Genomic DNA, 16,777 nt, shown 5'->3' with positions numbered 1-16,777 from the left:
TCCACTGGGAAAAATGTTTTACCCGGGAAGAATTTTTTTGTTATTACTTTCTGCTGCACCGGGAGAACTGACACTGTCTGCTGTGTGCTGTGCCTGTGCAGGTGATGTGGTGTTTGCGCTGTGTGTGTCATCACACCAGGGGTCATGGTCTATTTACCAAGGTGTAATGTCTGCTAAAGTTAAATCCTTTCAAGCAAGCAGGACTGCTCTGCAGTTTCAGCTCTGCTGCTTTACCAAAATGTTTGATCTTGGGGAAAGCATTCTCCGTCCTTAATATAACAAAACGGATTTAGGTTGAATCAGGCTAATTGAAACAAATTAACAGCAAGGGCGCATTCATTTACACATGCAGGGGGGCTCTTTACCTGAAGGCGCCCACCCCCACTGGCATCTTTATATGGCTGGTGAGAGGACAATACACCAGTGAAGTGAGGTGGACACCACCACCAGGAGGCAGCAAAGAGTGATGAACTTTGGAGTGGAGGAGACAGAGAGAGCTCATCATAGGTGAATAGGCATTTCCAGGATTCCTTCAAATTTGCAGGCACTTTTGTAAAAAGCGCTGCCTTTTTATAAAAGTGCAGATTTCACGGCAAATCGCAAAATCCTGGAGCGTCTGACTAATGCACAAGTGTCTTCCTCCCACTTCCTCCCTTCTAATATGCATTTGACGCTCACCTGGAAAAGAAGCTGCTTCAGACTTCTAACCGGTGCCTGAAAAAAAATGGCCGCTCTAGTCTTCACTTTGGGTGGGTCTTTTTTGGCTCGCATCAATTGGAATCTGCAGGGCACGTGAAAAAACAAAGCGAGAAGAACCCCCCACCCACACACACACACACATCCGGAATCCTAACCATCCAAGCTCTCCTAGCTCTCCTCTCTGTCCATGCTAACACCTTAAGTTTCACTCATTACAAGTGAGACACACACATTTGGAGGGTGAGTTGAGCTCTCATTCACAACAGGCCCATTGCCAAAACTGATAAGAAGGGCTCGGACTCGACTTACAAATGCACATTCAACATTCAGCAACCTGCAAAACAGCTCCTGGAAGTTGCCTCCCATAGCATGGGACCCTCACCAAAAGATCCCGCTGTTCATGGGAGACGCCATTTACCTCTGAGGTTCTCCAACAAATGGAGATAATATATGGCCAACATTTGCTCTGGCCACCAGTATATAGCACTCATTCTGTGCAAGTGTAATGCAAGAATCAGCTATAGTAAGAGTGTGCTATTTTATACATTTCACATTTTGAATATCATTTCTTATGTATATTCTCCAAAGTGGGTGAGACTGAGTGTTTTGAAGAGCGATCCAATTTTAAACAATAGCATTTTTGGAGTCTTAGGAGGTTTTTTAAAGTGGGTGATTTAACTGACGTTACTAAGAAGTATTCATCAATATGGAAGGTGAAGGCAAAACCAAGAAGCGTGACACCCTTTAAATGGTGGTGAGCTGAGAGGTTTGTAAATATTCAAGGAGAGGATATAGGGCCATATGCATGAACACATTTTCCCATAGACACAGAATGGGGAAAACCCTTTGATGCATCTGGCCCATAGTGTGAAGTTAAGTATATATACAAAAGTGTAGATGTACTTTTAGCGCCTTATACATGACCCTTGACAATATGTCCCATTTTAAGGCACGTTGATGTGGACTTTAGAAGAGTAAATCTACACTTACTATACATACTTACCTTCACAATATTCCGGTAATCGATATTCTGGCTACAGTAATTTTATAGGATGATATATTTGAACTTAACATTTTTATATAAAATCATGCAGCAAAATGTGAAATGCTGTGGCAGGAACACACAGGGAGCATCATATGCACAGTACGTAGGGGAAACACGTTTACAACGCAGACAGAACTATGGAGTCCCATTACAACACAGGCACTACAATGAGTGCGCTGTTATCACGCGTTCCATTACTGCACAAGTCATTACAACGACTTGTGTTTAGGGAACGCATTGTTGAATTCTAAATCCAACATCTTCCCTACTCTTGCACAGGCTGGAGTTAGAATAGTAAAATATATTATTCCAAAGTCCAGCCCTTCCCTAAGGCAAGTCGTTGGCTCCTTGTTGAATTATTTGTGTTGTAATGGAACCAGTGGTAATGACGCGTTCATTGTATTGCCAGCATTGTAAAAGCATGCATGAATCCGTCATACATCCACATGTAGAAATACCCTTTAACCAAATGTATGACAGACAACATCGCTCCCCATCTTCGCAAGAAACCTCAAAACCTGGCTTTTCGACAGACCCCCTCCTTGATGGAATGGAACCTGCACCCCCCCCCCCCCCCCCTCCCACCCCTAGCGCCTTGGGACCCTTACGGGCAAACGCATCTGGTGTTATAAGGAACACCGAGTACATATTGGAGGGGAGGGGAGTCAAAGGGGAATGTAATCACACAAGGCTGGAATGCCTAAAAACATCTGTTGTCTGTCAAGAAGTACGGAGTGCGTTTAAGGCAATATTGGGAAACCTGTTTCGCTACCCATGTGGACACACTAGATCTCCGTAAGGAAGATGTTTAAGTGAGCACTAGAAATGGCGTGGACCTATTAATTCAGATGCTTTCTACAAAACTGACAATAGAAACTGTATGGAAGGCAACCTCATTTTGCAGGACTCAGTAGAGAAATATTTAGTGATGTTGCAATTAACATAGGAGGGAAAATCTGCAGAGCTATGTAGTTTTCACAAGTCTTAGCAGCTTGTAATGGATGGAAAACATACAGGACAACACTGTATCTCAAAAGGCAAATCTGTTGGTTATGTGATCTAAGCAAAACAACTTTCTCCCCCATTGATTTGGATAACAAAAATTCAGCATAGTTATGAATTTCTGAAGAACCTCAAACCCAACAGGCACCAAGAAATTTGCCCTGAATATATATATATTTTTAGATGGCAAATTAGGACAGGGATGTTGTTTTCCACTGAGCTTCTATGGACAACTGTCAAAATATTCAAGGAAAGAGGTGTCCGTCCCCATGAGAAATATGTTACAGGGACAGCTCTATGGCGGTGCGACCAGTGTCACTGCACCGGGTGCTGACTTTGTGTGGGGGCACCTGTTTGCTAGTTTATACTGTTTTACAAGCACCCGCTGCAGTGTTCCTGGCCTCCAGCAATTTTCATTTAAAAGTGTCATGCGAACTCTGGTGGTTGATGTTCTTCCTGGAGAGAAATCAAAGTTTTGTCTAGTGGAAGTTTTGACTGGGGGAAGTTTTGCTTCATCATAAGGTAGTGCAGAGGGTTAATACGCCTGCTGCACAGAATGTGTACCATGCAAATCATAAAGTGAACATAACATAAATAGTTTAGGGGGTTACTGCTTTAATCAAAGACTTCCTTTTGTTACTTGCAGTTTATACGTTAAAATCCTAATAAAAACTGTGAGCTATTAACTGTCATCAAAGAACTGAAATGCAGACATCAGAAATAGATTAGAGCATAGTGATTTTTCCCCAGACTTTCAATAGGCTAATGTTGTACAAAGTGTTTATTTGGGTTGAAATCAATTCCGATTATCAAAGATAATCTCCAACCATGGTTTTATGTTTTCAATTCTAAGTTTGTGCTTCTCCAGACTAAGCCCCCCTAAACTATACTGCCTACCAGTATGGATGACATGTAAATCCTACCCCTCTGTCTTAGGTAAGTGTAACGTTTCCTATTCATTGATTTACACATATATGATTGATTTTCTCTGTAATGTGTATGCAATGTAAAGTGCTCTGACACCTTTCACTTTTATGAGTGACACTATAAAACGAATTAAATGCATCTGAGTGAGAGGGGTTATAAAGACTATTAAGAGGTGGTAGAGTGGGAGCTGTTGTGGAGGTGGTCATTGGGGGGGGGAGGGCCCCAACAAATATTGTCGCACTGGGCGCCACCATACTCTTGGCCTGCTGTCGGTGGTAGGTCTGCTTCTTTCACTTTATTATTGTGCTATGTGTATCTCTCCTGACAAAAATGTGAAAGTTAAGAATAGCAAAACTTTGGGGTTGTTCTGGAGTAAAGATATTATACTATTATTATCTGTCATATGAACCTCCAGTTTGCACCTGGTCCTTCCTCAAAGACTAGCAAGAGAAGGGTTTTTCTGAAAATTAATCAAACGTGAATTTAAAAAAAACAAAAAACCTGCTTTTGGTTTAGCATTATTTTTTGTACTTTTTGTTCACTTCACGAACGATGAGTATGTTGGTGGGCACAATCATTTTACAAATTAAAGCATATATGAGGATCATCTCGTTTACAATATTCTGCCAAATTCATTACAAGTTGAGCGTCGGTACAACAAAGTTCAAGCAATTCATCACATTTGTGTTGTCTTAAAATATTTTCTAAAGTTAACAAAAGCTTCAGGGTCAAAGTATGTTTTTAAACGTGCCCTTTACTACTCTATTACGGATTTTACCTTGTACGTATATATACACCTTTTCTGTCTCACTATTTTCATCTGGTAATTTGTATTTTACTCTTGTTATGCCATTACCAGACACAGTACAGAGTATGAACCTATCTTGTAATGGACATCTGCTCAAATCTTAAACCAAAGGCAGCGCCCAAGACATTCCTCATCTCAACCATGATTAACTATAACCGAAATACAACTTAAGGCTAAACCATTCTTCGTTCCATGGATGGATACCTAAACTCAACAACAGTACAGACCTAAATATACTCTCGTTTTCATGGACATTCAACAAAAAACAAAGATACAGAGCACAATCTGAATTGTTCTGTACTTTAGAGTGGTAGACAATGGCCAAATAAAAAGGCGGCACACAGATCACTCTTATGCTCATGTACAACCACAAATCCAGGGCAGAGCACAGTCCTCTCTCCTTATCATGAAAAACTACAAAACACAAAGTACGGGCCTGATCTTTATGGTATACAACCTTTACAACGAATCGTTCACCACGCACTACCATTACAACGCAGCTTTTACAACGCAGACCATTACCACGCATTGCTCTGGGGGGCGCTCTAGGATAGGGAATAAGTTTAATTTACTATCCAACACCTTCCCTAGTGTCCACGGGGACTGGAGTTGGAATAGTAAATTACATTTTTCACTATCCAGAACCCCAAACTAAAATGCGTGGTAAAGGTTTGCGTTGTAAAAACCGCGTTGTAAATGCATGCGTGGTAAAAGTATGCGTGGTAACGTCATACATCAGATCTTTATATCACAGATAGAGGACTAAGATCAAAAGACAATGTTCACTTTGATCCACTCTCAGCTATAGAATAGCTACTTTTGATTTTCACTTTGAATCATGGAATGTGAAGTGAAAGTTAAAACAAAAGCAACTCCCAAACCATTTCTTTTTCCAGCATGGACATCTTCTGTCAAAAAACTAGCAGCAGCGCCTGATCCACTTATGGCACAAGGGACATCCAACCATGCTTGGGAGGAAAACCATAAAACTCACCTTTACCAAAGGCTACATATTCTGCTTATAAAATTAACACTTGGTAAAGCACACAGTTCCAACTCCAAGTCTTTTGAGTATGGGATACAGATCTATTTGTAATAAAGCAATTAATCACAAACTTTAAATGCTCTTCTCTGCACTTATTACATTAACAGAAATGTGGAGTAAAGCAATTAATTTGTGCCTCAGCCTCCATGCCCCACCGCTTTAATCACCATCTTCTACCATAACTGTTACTACTGGTAATTTCAAGAATTCTACTTAGTTTTTGCTGCCATGCTGTCTTCGACCCTATCCTAGAGCTAGGTGACCTATTAAGCGCTGCTTTAAGCTCGAGCTCATCCACCTGCCTTTTTATCACTCCCACACCAACGCCTACCTCTTGCTCTCCATAATCAACAGCAACCATTTGACCACATCTTCTTCTGCAGCTCCCTCCTCTCCGCCCCAATCTGTTACCTGTTCGCCCACTGAGTACTCGCTCGTCCACATGTCCATCACTCTCCCCATTGACTGTTCCCTCAATCCAACCCACAGCACACACATGATTGCCCCAGAGTTGTCCCTTTACAACCACATTCCTTGGATTCTTTTACAGGGCTCAGTATGAATTTTGCCTTTTGTGCTTCTCTGGATAGACCACTAACTGGCTCTGTGAAATCATTTGATAAGACCCTCGTTTACATTCGAAATGCCATCTCCTGGTCATTTTCAAAACCACAAACCTGACCCGTAGCCTCAAATTACCCCTAGAGTGAGGGCCCTTTGTACTTAATAATCTACAAGCTGTCCCTTGACACCATCTTGTCCACAAAGTCATCTCAATCGCTGCACTTGTCTTCTCTGTGGTCTCTAAGCCGAACCAATGTTCCAGGGTCATCCATTTTCTCACTGTACACTCACACTCAATGCTCTTACAACCCAAGCATTTGGCCAATTTTTTGCTTCCTTCTCCTCTTTCAAAATCACCTACCTCATTCTCTCTCCCCGTCCATGGTGACCTTCTCCATCCTAAACCCCTCCTCCACAACACCACAAACCAATATATTCTGCTTATTTCAGCTATATCTCTCCCCCCTCTAACAGTTCAGAGGCTCATCAACCTCCTCATCCATCAGGAGGGTGCTCCACAAGATTCAACGGGAACCTCCGATTCTCAATATACACCAACTCTGTATGACTTCAGTTACTTGTGTGGTTTACCATCAAATTCTTCATGGGCAGCCATATTTTCAGTTTATTCTCCTATCCGTCCTGTACAAGTGACTGGCTGTTTTGCCACTATTCAGCATTGACTGGCCTTGGAATACCATGATCTCGACATATTCACAAGAGAAATGATCTATTTTCCTCTTCGCACGGCACAGTGTATGCAGTGAATGTGTCCAAATCCATTCATAATTCATATGACACCACAAACCCTTTCAGTCATCAAAAGGAGGGAGAAAGATCAGTCGATCAGACTGGCACCAATTACCGCCCAAAGAGAGGGAGGAAGGTCCAGTGTCAGCTTGTGCCTGTGTAGATTACACGTTCAACAAAGGAGGGTGCTGAACTGTTCCTAAAGAAGATTAAACAGACTGGCTTGACCGAAGGTGTGTGTGTTACACCTTTGGGCATCCATTATGTTGGACATGTTTGCCTCACACACCCGAAAGGGTGTCATGCTTCATCATAGGCGTTGCTCCTCGTCGGGGAGGCGGACCACAAACCCTTTCCCATCAGCTAGGAAAGCAATGGCCGATTTCCACAGCTACATGCGCCTGTGTCTAATTATCTCATCTGTCCACTTTCATTTGCATAGGGTCCGGGCCCACCACTTATTCTATTTTCCTAGAATCCAGATCAGTTTTCTCATACTGAACAAACCAGATTATTGCAACAACCGCCACATCAGCTTCCTACTGCACGCAGTTAAGAAAGTTCTCAACTTTGCCACCTGCATCTTGTTCAGCCTTCAATATTCCACCTGCTTCCTTTATTCATGATCATGCCGCTAGGATCCACATTCACAATAGGACCCTCTCCAGACTTTTCACCATGAACTTGTAAACGGTGCATAACCTGGTTCTTCATTCCACAGTTAAACCATCTGCATCTGCAATCCAAACTTCCCAATCTGGAAACAAGTCTACCAGACCATCTTATCTCTGTTGAACTCTGCAGGGTTTCTGTCCTCAAGATCACAGTTGTATCTCTCCTAACACTCATTTACTAGAATGGCTTGCCTCTGGGCTTAAAGTCAGCCACCTCCAAGCCTCCTTTCAGAAGCATTAAGAAGATCAGGCTCAACAAAACGTGACCCTGTCCTGCTTATCAGTACGAGCAGTGCTAATGTCAAGAATTCCTAGAAGAAGTAAGGATATAGATTTTGGCTCAGGGTTGATTGTTTTCTAAAAATGCACAATTGACTTATGGCCTCCTCATGTTCCTGACTCTCCACTAAATATGTACAAGCGTGTACGTTTTCACTCACCATCTATATGCTCTATGAGTAGGGCCAGTTGTCTGTTAAGGGATATCTGTGTCTACTCTCCAAAGTCTCACCTCAATTTACTACCCAAAATTCAAGATGGATATATTATTCTACCAATGTTAGCATTGCATGTACTGCTTGTTAATCTTTACACAGCATTGCCTATAGAGTTGCTATAAAATAAGCACAGTGGAGATGGTAGATTTGTCTTATTGTGAAAACAACAGCTATCCTCTGATAAAAGTATGGTATTTGGCACTAATATTTTAGAATTCCTACAGCGTGGCATAACGATGGCATACTGTACTATGCTTTCGCTAGATTCAGAATACAATATATACACTACTTATCGCATTCAGATAGAAGTCAAGCAGCATTGACAAAATCGTCCATGTACAAGGTGAATATTTTTGCCTTGAGCCTCACAATGTTTGACTGCCAGCGGGCTTTTCTAGTTAAGCGTTCTCTAGCCAAGCTCTGAAAATGTCAGTATTGCCAGCATCAGAGAAGAGTGGAGTCTGCTAGATGTCCACTTCCACATTCTGGATCCTTGCTCGAAATAGGGGCTGCCTTCCCCTGCAGCAAAGAGCTGTAGCAATGGGTATCATTCCTCCCAAGGCCTGGACCATTAAACAGAGGTTGGAGGCCACTTTCTCGACCCTCACAGGGCCTGGTTCTCTTCTGGTGGGTCTTTGGTCTTCCCGGATGCTGTACATGATCTGGAGAGACGCTGGATTTGAACTCCCGCTCTACACCTCCAGTTTGACAGCTCTTGACTTTGGGTCCAGCTTCTTGATATAGCGGCATGGATGCATTTCGAAGCTTGTGGGGAGTAACACACGTATCTTTGTGTTGATGTTGAGCATCTGATGAGCTTTTGGCATGATGCACTGAATCCGACAGCCCACTAGATGGATAGCCAGATTTATACGCACTTCTGAATGGGTATGAAACACTATGATCACTTTCTGTTTTACCATCTGTGGTAACACTGCGCTTATAGTTTACTTCTGAAACGTTACTGGCTTGGTAGACAGCATCTAGCAAAGGTCTATTGTGAAGGGAAGACTTTTGTGCCTGATGTTCAATGTCTGTGCCAATACTGGGTTCATATTCACTACCTAAAATCTTATATGGCTCGTATTCCTCAACAGACTCAATTCTGGGCAGCCGAATGCCTGAACGAAGTGCCTCAGGTGTTCGATAACGACCCTTCTCTGCAAGTGGGCTGCTAACAAGACTGTTCAGGATCTTCTGGGCAGACTGGTAGTCAAGTGGTGACTTTCTTTCCTTTTTGTTTGGCTGCTTCTCCATGAAGATCTTCAGCCAATCTTCTTGAAGTTCATCTCCAGAGCTCTCTGTACTGCTAATACCTGCCGACATCTTAAGAGGGGTCTTCAAGAAAGAGAGTTGTGAGTGTGAAGTGGCCCCAGAGTCAGTGAAATAGGGAAATGTCACTCCACTATCATGTGACCTTTGGTCCCCAACACTTCCAGGTGGAGTGTTCCCTTCCTGAGAAGGAACATGCCCCCTTGCTTGTTCGTCCAGTGCTTCAGCCCTGCAATCCATTAGCTGCGGGGTCTGGAGGGTGTCTGCTTGAGACATACCCTCTGGAATGCTTTCACTTTCCATCGAGATGTTAAACTGCTCCAGTGATGGAGAGGGCAGACCTGCACGCTGCTTCCATGGAGTGAATGCAGTGCTTCGGCTGCTAGCTTTGGGCGAGCCTTTCAATACTTCCATATTTGTCTCCCTTTCCAACAACATAAATGGGTCATGCTCTTGTATATCCAACCAGTCTGTTCTCACTGTTGTTGAAACACCACTTGAAACTGCACTAGCAGTCAAATCAAATTTGTTCATATTGTGTGAGCGCTCCATATCCAAGGGCCTTGAAGTTTCCTCGGTTATATCCATGAATGGAAGAGGTGGTGCCACATGATGCAGATCAGAGGAGCTTGCCTGGCTCATTGTGTCCTTGTTTTCAAGAGAGAGGTGCTGCTTAAAGGAAGTCAGTGAGCCTGAAGTCTGAAAGGGAGAGAGGAGAGTATAATTATTAAGAACACAGCCATTTCATAAGTCTAAACTACAGATGTGGGGACAAAGAAGAAATATGTTGCCAAATGTGAAAGATTATAGACCAAGGGTTTTCAAACTGGGGTGCATGCCCCCCTAAGGAGGCCTCAAGAGCTCCCGGGGGTGCAAGGCTCTGGCAAAAAGAAGCATTATGGTGATAACAGTGCTTTGTTTTAACACCTTGGCTGTTAGGTGTTTTCCCCCCCTGTGCTGGAAATTACTCTTCTGCTGTATTCATGACGAGCTCAGCTCGTCATCAGCACAGCTCAACTGTGCATCATGACGAGCTGAGCTCGTCATCAGCATCGAAAGGGTTAAGGGGGGGGGAGCTGCAGTAAGCCACTCTATAATGGGCCATCACTAACATCTTTGCTCATTTAAATCCTAGCTTGGAGTATGGGTCAAAAGGTAAAGGACTCCAAATAGTCTTCAAAACCCCCCACCTCCATTTCTTATAATCACACTTTGGATACTTGTACATGTTAGTACGGCCTGCCTGGCCAGAATAGTATGTTTGGCAATCATGTATTTGATTGCATTTTAAAAACGGTAACAGAACTTGTCTGCCATTTTTAAATGGGGCTAGTCATATTCAAAGATTGCCTATTTAATAGACTCATTAAAAAAATTCTAGGAGGCCCCCAGGTGATTTTTATTTCAACGGGGTGTGTGCAGTATTAAAAAGTTTGAAGCCCACTGTTATAGATTCAAGCTTTTATGTTTCTATGGTACTGGAGTTGCCAGTAGAAATGGGTCTCTTCAAACACCCAATCCTGTAAAAGTGTGTGTCTTGATGTGGTCAAGTTCATGAGTAGTGAGAGTGTCAAAGAGGCAGCCTATGGCACTTCTCCCCTTCACTTCTGTCTGAGTGCAAGTCACCAGTGTGAGTTCTACTGCCTTAGATCTTCATGATGTGGTGTTGGATGTGGACTACAACAAGGGCTCAGCTGCTGGCTCCTGAAAGTAAGAAAGAAGAGGCATACTGCTGGTGCGTGGGAGCCTGCTAGGCCAAACCTCTCCTTCAGCAAGAGGATGGGTTAGGCCGCAGGTGTTAAATAGTTGAAGTGTTTACATTTCAGTCCCCTGTATGGGCATAGTAGTATGTCCTGGCTTTTGCTTTGTACGTAGTCTAGTACATAGTCAAAGGTGTCGCTAAAATGCTGCCCTCTAGGTTTATGTTGGATTTGGCGTCTTCCTCTTGCTACAGATATGTGAAAGTTGTTGCTCCCTTACCCTGTTTTCATATTTACAGAGCTACTCACACCGAAACCTCTGTCTTGTATCAGTGACCCAATTGTTTCATCATGCTCATCAGCCTTACTACACCTAGTGCACTATGACAAAATGCAATGATCAAGAGTAGTGTAGTGCAGTGTGGCCAAGCAGACCCCACAAAGCTTTCATGTGGGGAAAAGGTCAGTGCGCATAAGTGAGTCACATCATTTGGGCAGATGTAAGGCATACAAAAAGATAAAAGCAACGAGCAAATCAAAATGTGGTGTTCAGTGGACAAATTGGTGAAGCATGGGGGAATGACATTGGAGCAGTGGAGTAACGCTAAATAATGAGGCCTACCTGCAAAATGTAATGTGGGGCACCTGAGTCTCCCATATGTCATAGATATTCGACGGACGTAGGCGTATTGTGGGCTCAGTGAAGGGCTGTCACACCTCTGAAGAGATGGGCCCCCATTTCACTGTAGGGGCTCCAGGGGCATGAGTTACACACCTGCAATGGAGCAATAGGTGACAGCGGAGGAGGCAAGATAGGCAAAAATGGTGCGTTTGTGGACATCAACATGGACTTGTAGTACTATTTATTGTGCCCATTCTTAGCCCAGCCTTCCTGACCGGTGCCATTCCAACTGTGGTAATCACATCCACGCCACAGAGTGTACTCTTGGCGCTCATTCATTGAGGGGGAAAGAGAGAGGCAACCGCAAGTGAAAAAAGGCAAGTCAACGTCAAATAGTGGACAAATGCTAGAAACATTTTCTTGCAAAAGAAAGTTCAAGAAGCAAGATGGAATGTCTCTTGTTTAAACATGAAGTCTGAAAAATAATGGGAAGCCTTGCCACAAATAGGAGTGGGAGCACAGAAACTATCGAAAAACGATCTATGAGTGAATATGAAATGTTTGCCCGACTCAGTATTTGCGTTCAGATTGCAGTATTGCCATCCATCTCTCCTCACTTTATGATTTTTTGCTTGCCACTTAAATATACCAATTTTGGACAATAATTCGGTTCACCCATTTCCCTCTCCGTTTCCTCCTTTTGGTGTTATGGAGCAATGCCTGTACTAGAGAGTTGACAACATTATTCCTGACACCCCTTAATTAGGACAATCTCACTTACACCTACATCTTACTTCATCTAAATTATTGCCTCTGGTTAAACGAAGAAATATCCCTGTAAAAATGCCCCTGCTGGAAACGCAAACTGGGCCTTGGCCAACATTCTGAACCAAGGGCCCAGTGGAAAAGTGACAGATACTGTTGTGCTCTAACCAAGCCTTTACATTTACTGCTCTCTGTATGATTTTGTTCCATTTCCCTTTCTGCTTTGTGCACCTTCAATCCTGTCACAGTAAGCTAAACTGGTTTCTTGATACCTTAATTCTGACACCTTGAATGGACTTGCCCGATGTTTCACAATTCCTTTGTGCAACACCTTTTATGTTTTTAGACAATTGAAAACGAAATTGTGATGAGGTCATGAATCGTTTTGTATCAAAATTATATTGAAGCACACAACATAGCAAGTTGGAACCTGAAAATTTAGGGATCCACAAGGAAGTTTAATCATTACCAATGTTCTCTGACGTTTACAACAATATAAGGTTAGAATAAAAGAAGTTGCGTATTGCTTGAGAATATGCATCATATGACAGGGTGCAGTTTCGGCGAAGAAATTTAGGTTTCAGCAGGCCTATCATGGTATTTTGTCATAGTGCCCCTGGCATCCCAAATTAGGTGCTGGAAAAGTACCCAAAAAATCTGAAATCTATTTCCAGAAGTATATGAAAAATATCCTTGACTGGCATGGATTTTACATCCCTACCATTAGCGACATTTAAAGGGTATTCTATGTAATTATCAGTCTCACACAGGTGCCATGGGAATAGGTTAGGAAAAACAAGGAAAGTCATGTGTGGAAAGCTTGAATGAATCTCAACCAATATTAATTACTTTGGGCTGTATTTGGGTCCACCATTTCTTTTTCTTACTGTGATACTATGGAGCGGGACAGACTTTAAGCAACTCAACCATGTGTCATCTGCAATCGTACCAAGAGCCAAACTGCAAGGCCACAACCCCTCTGAATGGAAACCAAAGCTGGCCCAGACTATTTCATTAATAGACTCACCATTCCTTCCTGCGGCATCACAAACACCATTGATTGAGATATTCAAAGCTAGAACTCTATCTTAACCCGCTGTGCTGTAATCATGAGAAGACTTAATCTGGGCACTTGTCAGCAGTGCAAAGGCAAGAAGTTATCTGATCGTGAGTGGTTTCGACAAGCCACTCGAACCCTGTCTGGAGGAACTTTGTATAGATCATGTGATGAACTTTATGCTGTAAGATGTAGTACAAAGAAAGCATCAGATATTAAACACTTATTTCTATATCTTTCTGCTCCTGAGAGAAGGCCGGTTTGTGGCACGCTCAAGAATAAGCAATACCCATAGCTGATGATTAATGTGAAACAGTTTCCTTGCTTTCTGTCTATATCTTGAACTTTTTATGAAGATCTTTTAGGAGCAGTGTGGAACTGGTTCAGGAATCAGGTAGTATGCCCAAGTAACACACTACCTGGAATGCTTAAAACAGAATAAGCAACCAGGAAAGCTTCGGAAAAGCATGACTATTCCCTAGCTTTTCACTGTGAGCAACTGAAATCGATAGCTGTTATGACAAATATTTGTTAGGCAAAAAAAGGCATGCAATGTAAATCTTTACAGATATACCTTACACTTTTTTTGTATTGCGCCACGGCTTGGTAAAACGTGGTGATTTCTTTTTAATGGTGCAACATGATCCTGAAGATAGAGAAGGTCCTGTCTGTACTATCTTGTACTACCATGATCCTGAAGATAGAGAAGGCCCTGTCTGTACTATCTTGTACTACCATGATCCTGAAGATAGAGAAGGCCCTGTCTGTACTATCTTGTACTACCATGATCCTGAAGATAGAGAAGGCCCTGTTTGTACTATCTTGTACTACAGTTACACATTCCATGGTCTCTACTTCATACTTTAAACTTAAAAAACTAAACACATGACCAAATGGTAATATGTAGAAAATAATGAAAGCCGTCGCATTAAATTTAACATGTAGAAATAATCCAAAGGAATAAAGTGGATCCTCTGCCTGTTCTTTCTAAAATACGGTTTAGAAAATGTGGGACCGGTGTGAGCAGACATGACATCCAGACTCTCCTCAAGGAGGCTGCAATAAGAGTACCATCAAGCTTCAAAGAAGAAGGGGGTTTCTGCCCTTTATTGGAATTGGTGATGACTGCACCATTCATGGCTCAATACAACTGTTTGAACGTACATTTCTTGATCTTTGAAAGTACACTAAATACTTTTATTTTTGTTAATTATATGTGTCCTATGATTTTCTTAATTACTATTGACAATTTTGATGTATTGTACTTTATTGAAATTCAAAAGTGAGCTGTTCAATACTGATAAGAAAACGTATGTTGTCACTGATTTTTGTCTATTTCATCTGGCCCTTTCTATTTAGGGGTTGGGACTGAAAAGCTGGTTCTAAACTGTTTTTACTTTATATACCTTTATGTGTTTTTACTCTTCCGTTTTTTACACTTCCGTGTCTCTTAAATTTTAGAACTGTACTAGTGATGGAGAATGGAGAAGAGATATATTTCTTCAAGGACAAGTGGAGGAACTCTAGTCCTCATCTTTAAAGGGTTTTTGATGACAGCCGGGCAATTGACTGTCTTTGGTCCTTACATTAGGGGTCCCAAGGCCAGAGGCAGTGTCCTGAGACGCGATGAGCCTCTCCAAAAGCTCAGCGATCCTCTGGTTCCGAGACAGCCTCTCGTTGGCCATGGTTTGAGCCTGGAGAGGGCAAGAGGGGGTCACAGGGAATAGGAGAGAGATGGAGTGGTGGACGAGAGAGCACAGCAGAAATGAAGGAATAAGAGAGGGGAGAGAGAGAGAAGAAAAAAGTCAGGACACATTTCCTTTCACGTAACAGTAACAAGTTATGGATAACTCATTTTCCTAATCAGCATTGAGTAATGAGTTACCTTTATGGCCCTGAAATGTAAGACTTTTTCAAAGATGAGCTACTAACCCTGTGGTGGATCACTAAACGAAAAAAATACACAAAAGATCTAACAAACATCTTAAATGCCAACTAGGTGTAGTAGATGCTAACACTGGTTTGTGCTTTGGCGCCCCTAGCATCGGATGGCACAGGGGTCCAAATGCTCCTATTTCTTAGTACAGTGCAATGCAAAGGTCTAGCTAATTAGGTGGGTTATCAATTAGTGGACTAGACTATTGCTTTTGGAGCAGGGCTAAGGTTAATTTTCATTCGGTTGGTCCTTGTGAGCAAGTATGTCTTATTTAGCAGTCATACAATCTTGAATAGATTGTTTTTTTCTGCAGTTTTATAAAGTGAGAACTCAACGCAAGGGTATTGGAGCGGTTTACATGAGCACCAGTTACATTACACGAGGGGACTTTTTTTCTTTTTTTTTAAGCACGAGGAGATTAAGAAATGTGGCCAGAATCACAAGATGTTGAGCCCACGCCGAGACACGATCCAAAGACTGCAGCTCTGAGCGTTACCTCACATCCTCTTTCCTCAGCAGTGCACAGACAAGAAGGTACCTGAAGATGATTGGTTTTCCCGCGGCACTCGAACCCTGACTGAATGAACTTTGTATAGATCGGGTGGTGAACTTTGTATGGATATGCTGTACAAAAGGAGAGGTTCGGTACCCAGTAGCACACGGGCAGATGCGATGGCTAACATACTCCCAAGGTATTGTGGTAAGGTGCTGTTGAGCGAGCATGGACGCCTAGACAGACAGTTCACTCACTGCACAAGTTAAACGGAATGTGCCCAAAGTACACACAAGTGGCTGAGACTACAGCAAACACTCCAGCCATCACTTTGTTGTATTTCCAAACTGAGACAGTTCAATAAGTTATCATAAGTTACAGCATGCTTTTACCAAACAGCTGCAGTGCATTCACATTCCCCGACATGCAACACACCATAAACGAAACAAGGGGTCATGTTTCATAATCACACCAGCATGATCCTTGATTTTTGCGAGGAGCCCTTCCTCAGGGTTGAGGCTTAGTCTTGCTACCGACTCTGTTAGAAGATGGCTGACCGAAGGCCGGGCAGCAAGTGCTGTGCATGCCACGAGTTTTCCCCTCATCATTGTTTTCACCCCCACTAGGGCCCTAGTCGTATGCCCTCCCCAGGTCCACTGAGCCATAAGGCACTCCTTGTCTTATGTAGTGAGATCCCTTGCTCCTGCCAAACTACTAGCCCACACTGCATTTCACATCCCCCTACATTCAGTGTCATTGGAATTATGCGGCAGGGGAGGGCTAAATTACGTAGCAAGAAAACGCAAATTATGTGGCATAATGCGGCACATTTTGCCAAAGTATTACTTCATTATTTTGTCATTTTTATGCATGCGAACACTGTCTTGACAAATATTTCACCTTATTAGTACCAGTTTAAGA

At 42.6% G+C, this 16,777-nt stretch overlaps 1 protein-coding gene across 1 annotated transcript in view; it reads right to left on the bottom strand.

Moving 5' to 3' along the window:
- Positions 1-8,455: 8,455 nt before the first annotated feature.
- Positions 8,456-16,777, bottom strand: part of LOC147692255 (uncharacterized) — a 61,451-nt gene continuing 53,129 nt past the window's right edge. Inside the window, exons 5-6 of the mRNA XM_086936758.1 lie at positions 15,014-15,121; positions 8,456-9,982 (exon numbers count right to left, since the gene is read on the bottom strand). Of these exons, the coding sequence (XP_086792884.1) occupies positions 8,456-9,982; positions 15,014-15,121 (1,635 nt within the window). The remainder of the gene's footprint in view (positions 9,983-15,013; positions 15,122-16,777) is intronic.

This window comes from Lissotriton vulgaris, chromosome 9 (genome assembly GCF_964263255.1).
Source record: "Lissotriton vulgaris chromosome 9, aLisVul1.2, whole genome shotgun sequence".
Lineage (NCBI taxonomy): Eukaryota > Metazoa > Chordata > Amphibia > Caudata > Salamandridae > Lissotriton > Lissotriton vulgaris.
Note: the sequence above shows the minus strand (reverse complement) of the source record. Positions and strands in the feature narration are given on the sequence as shown.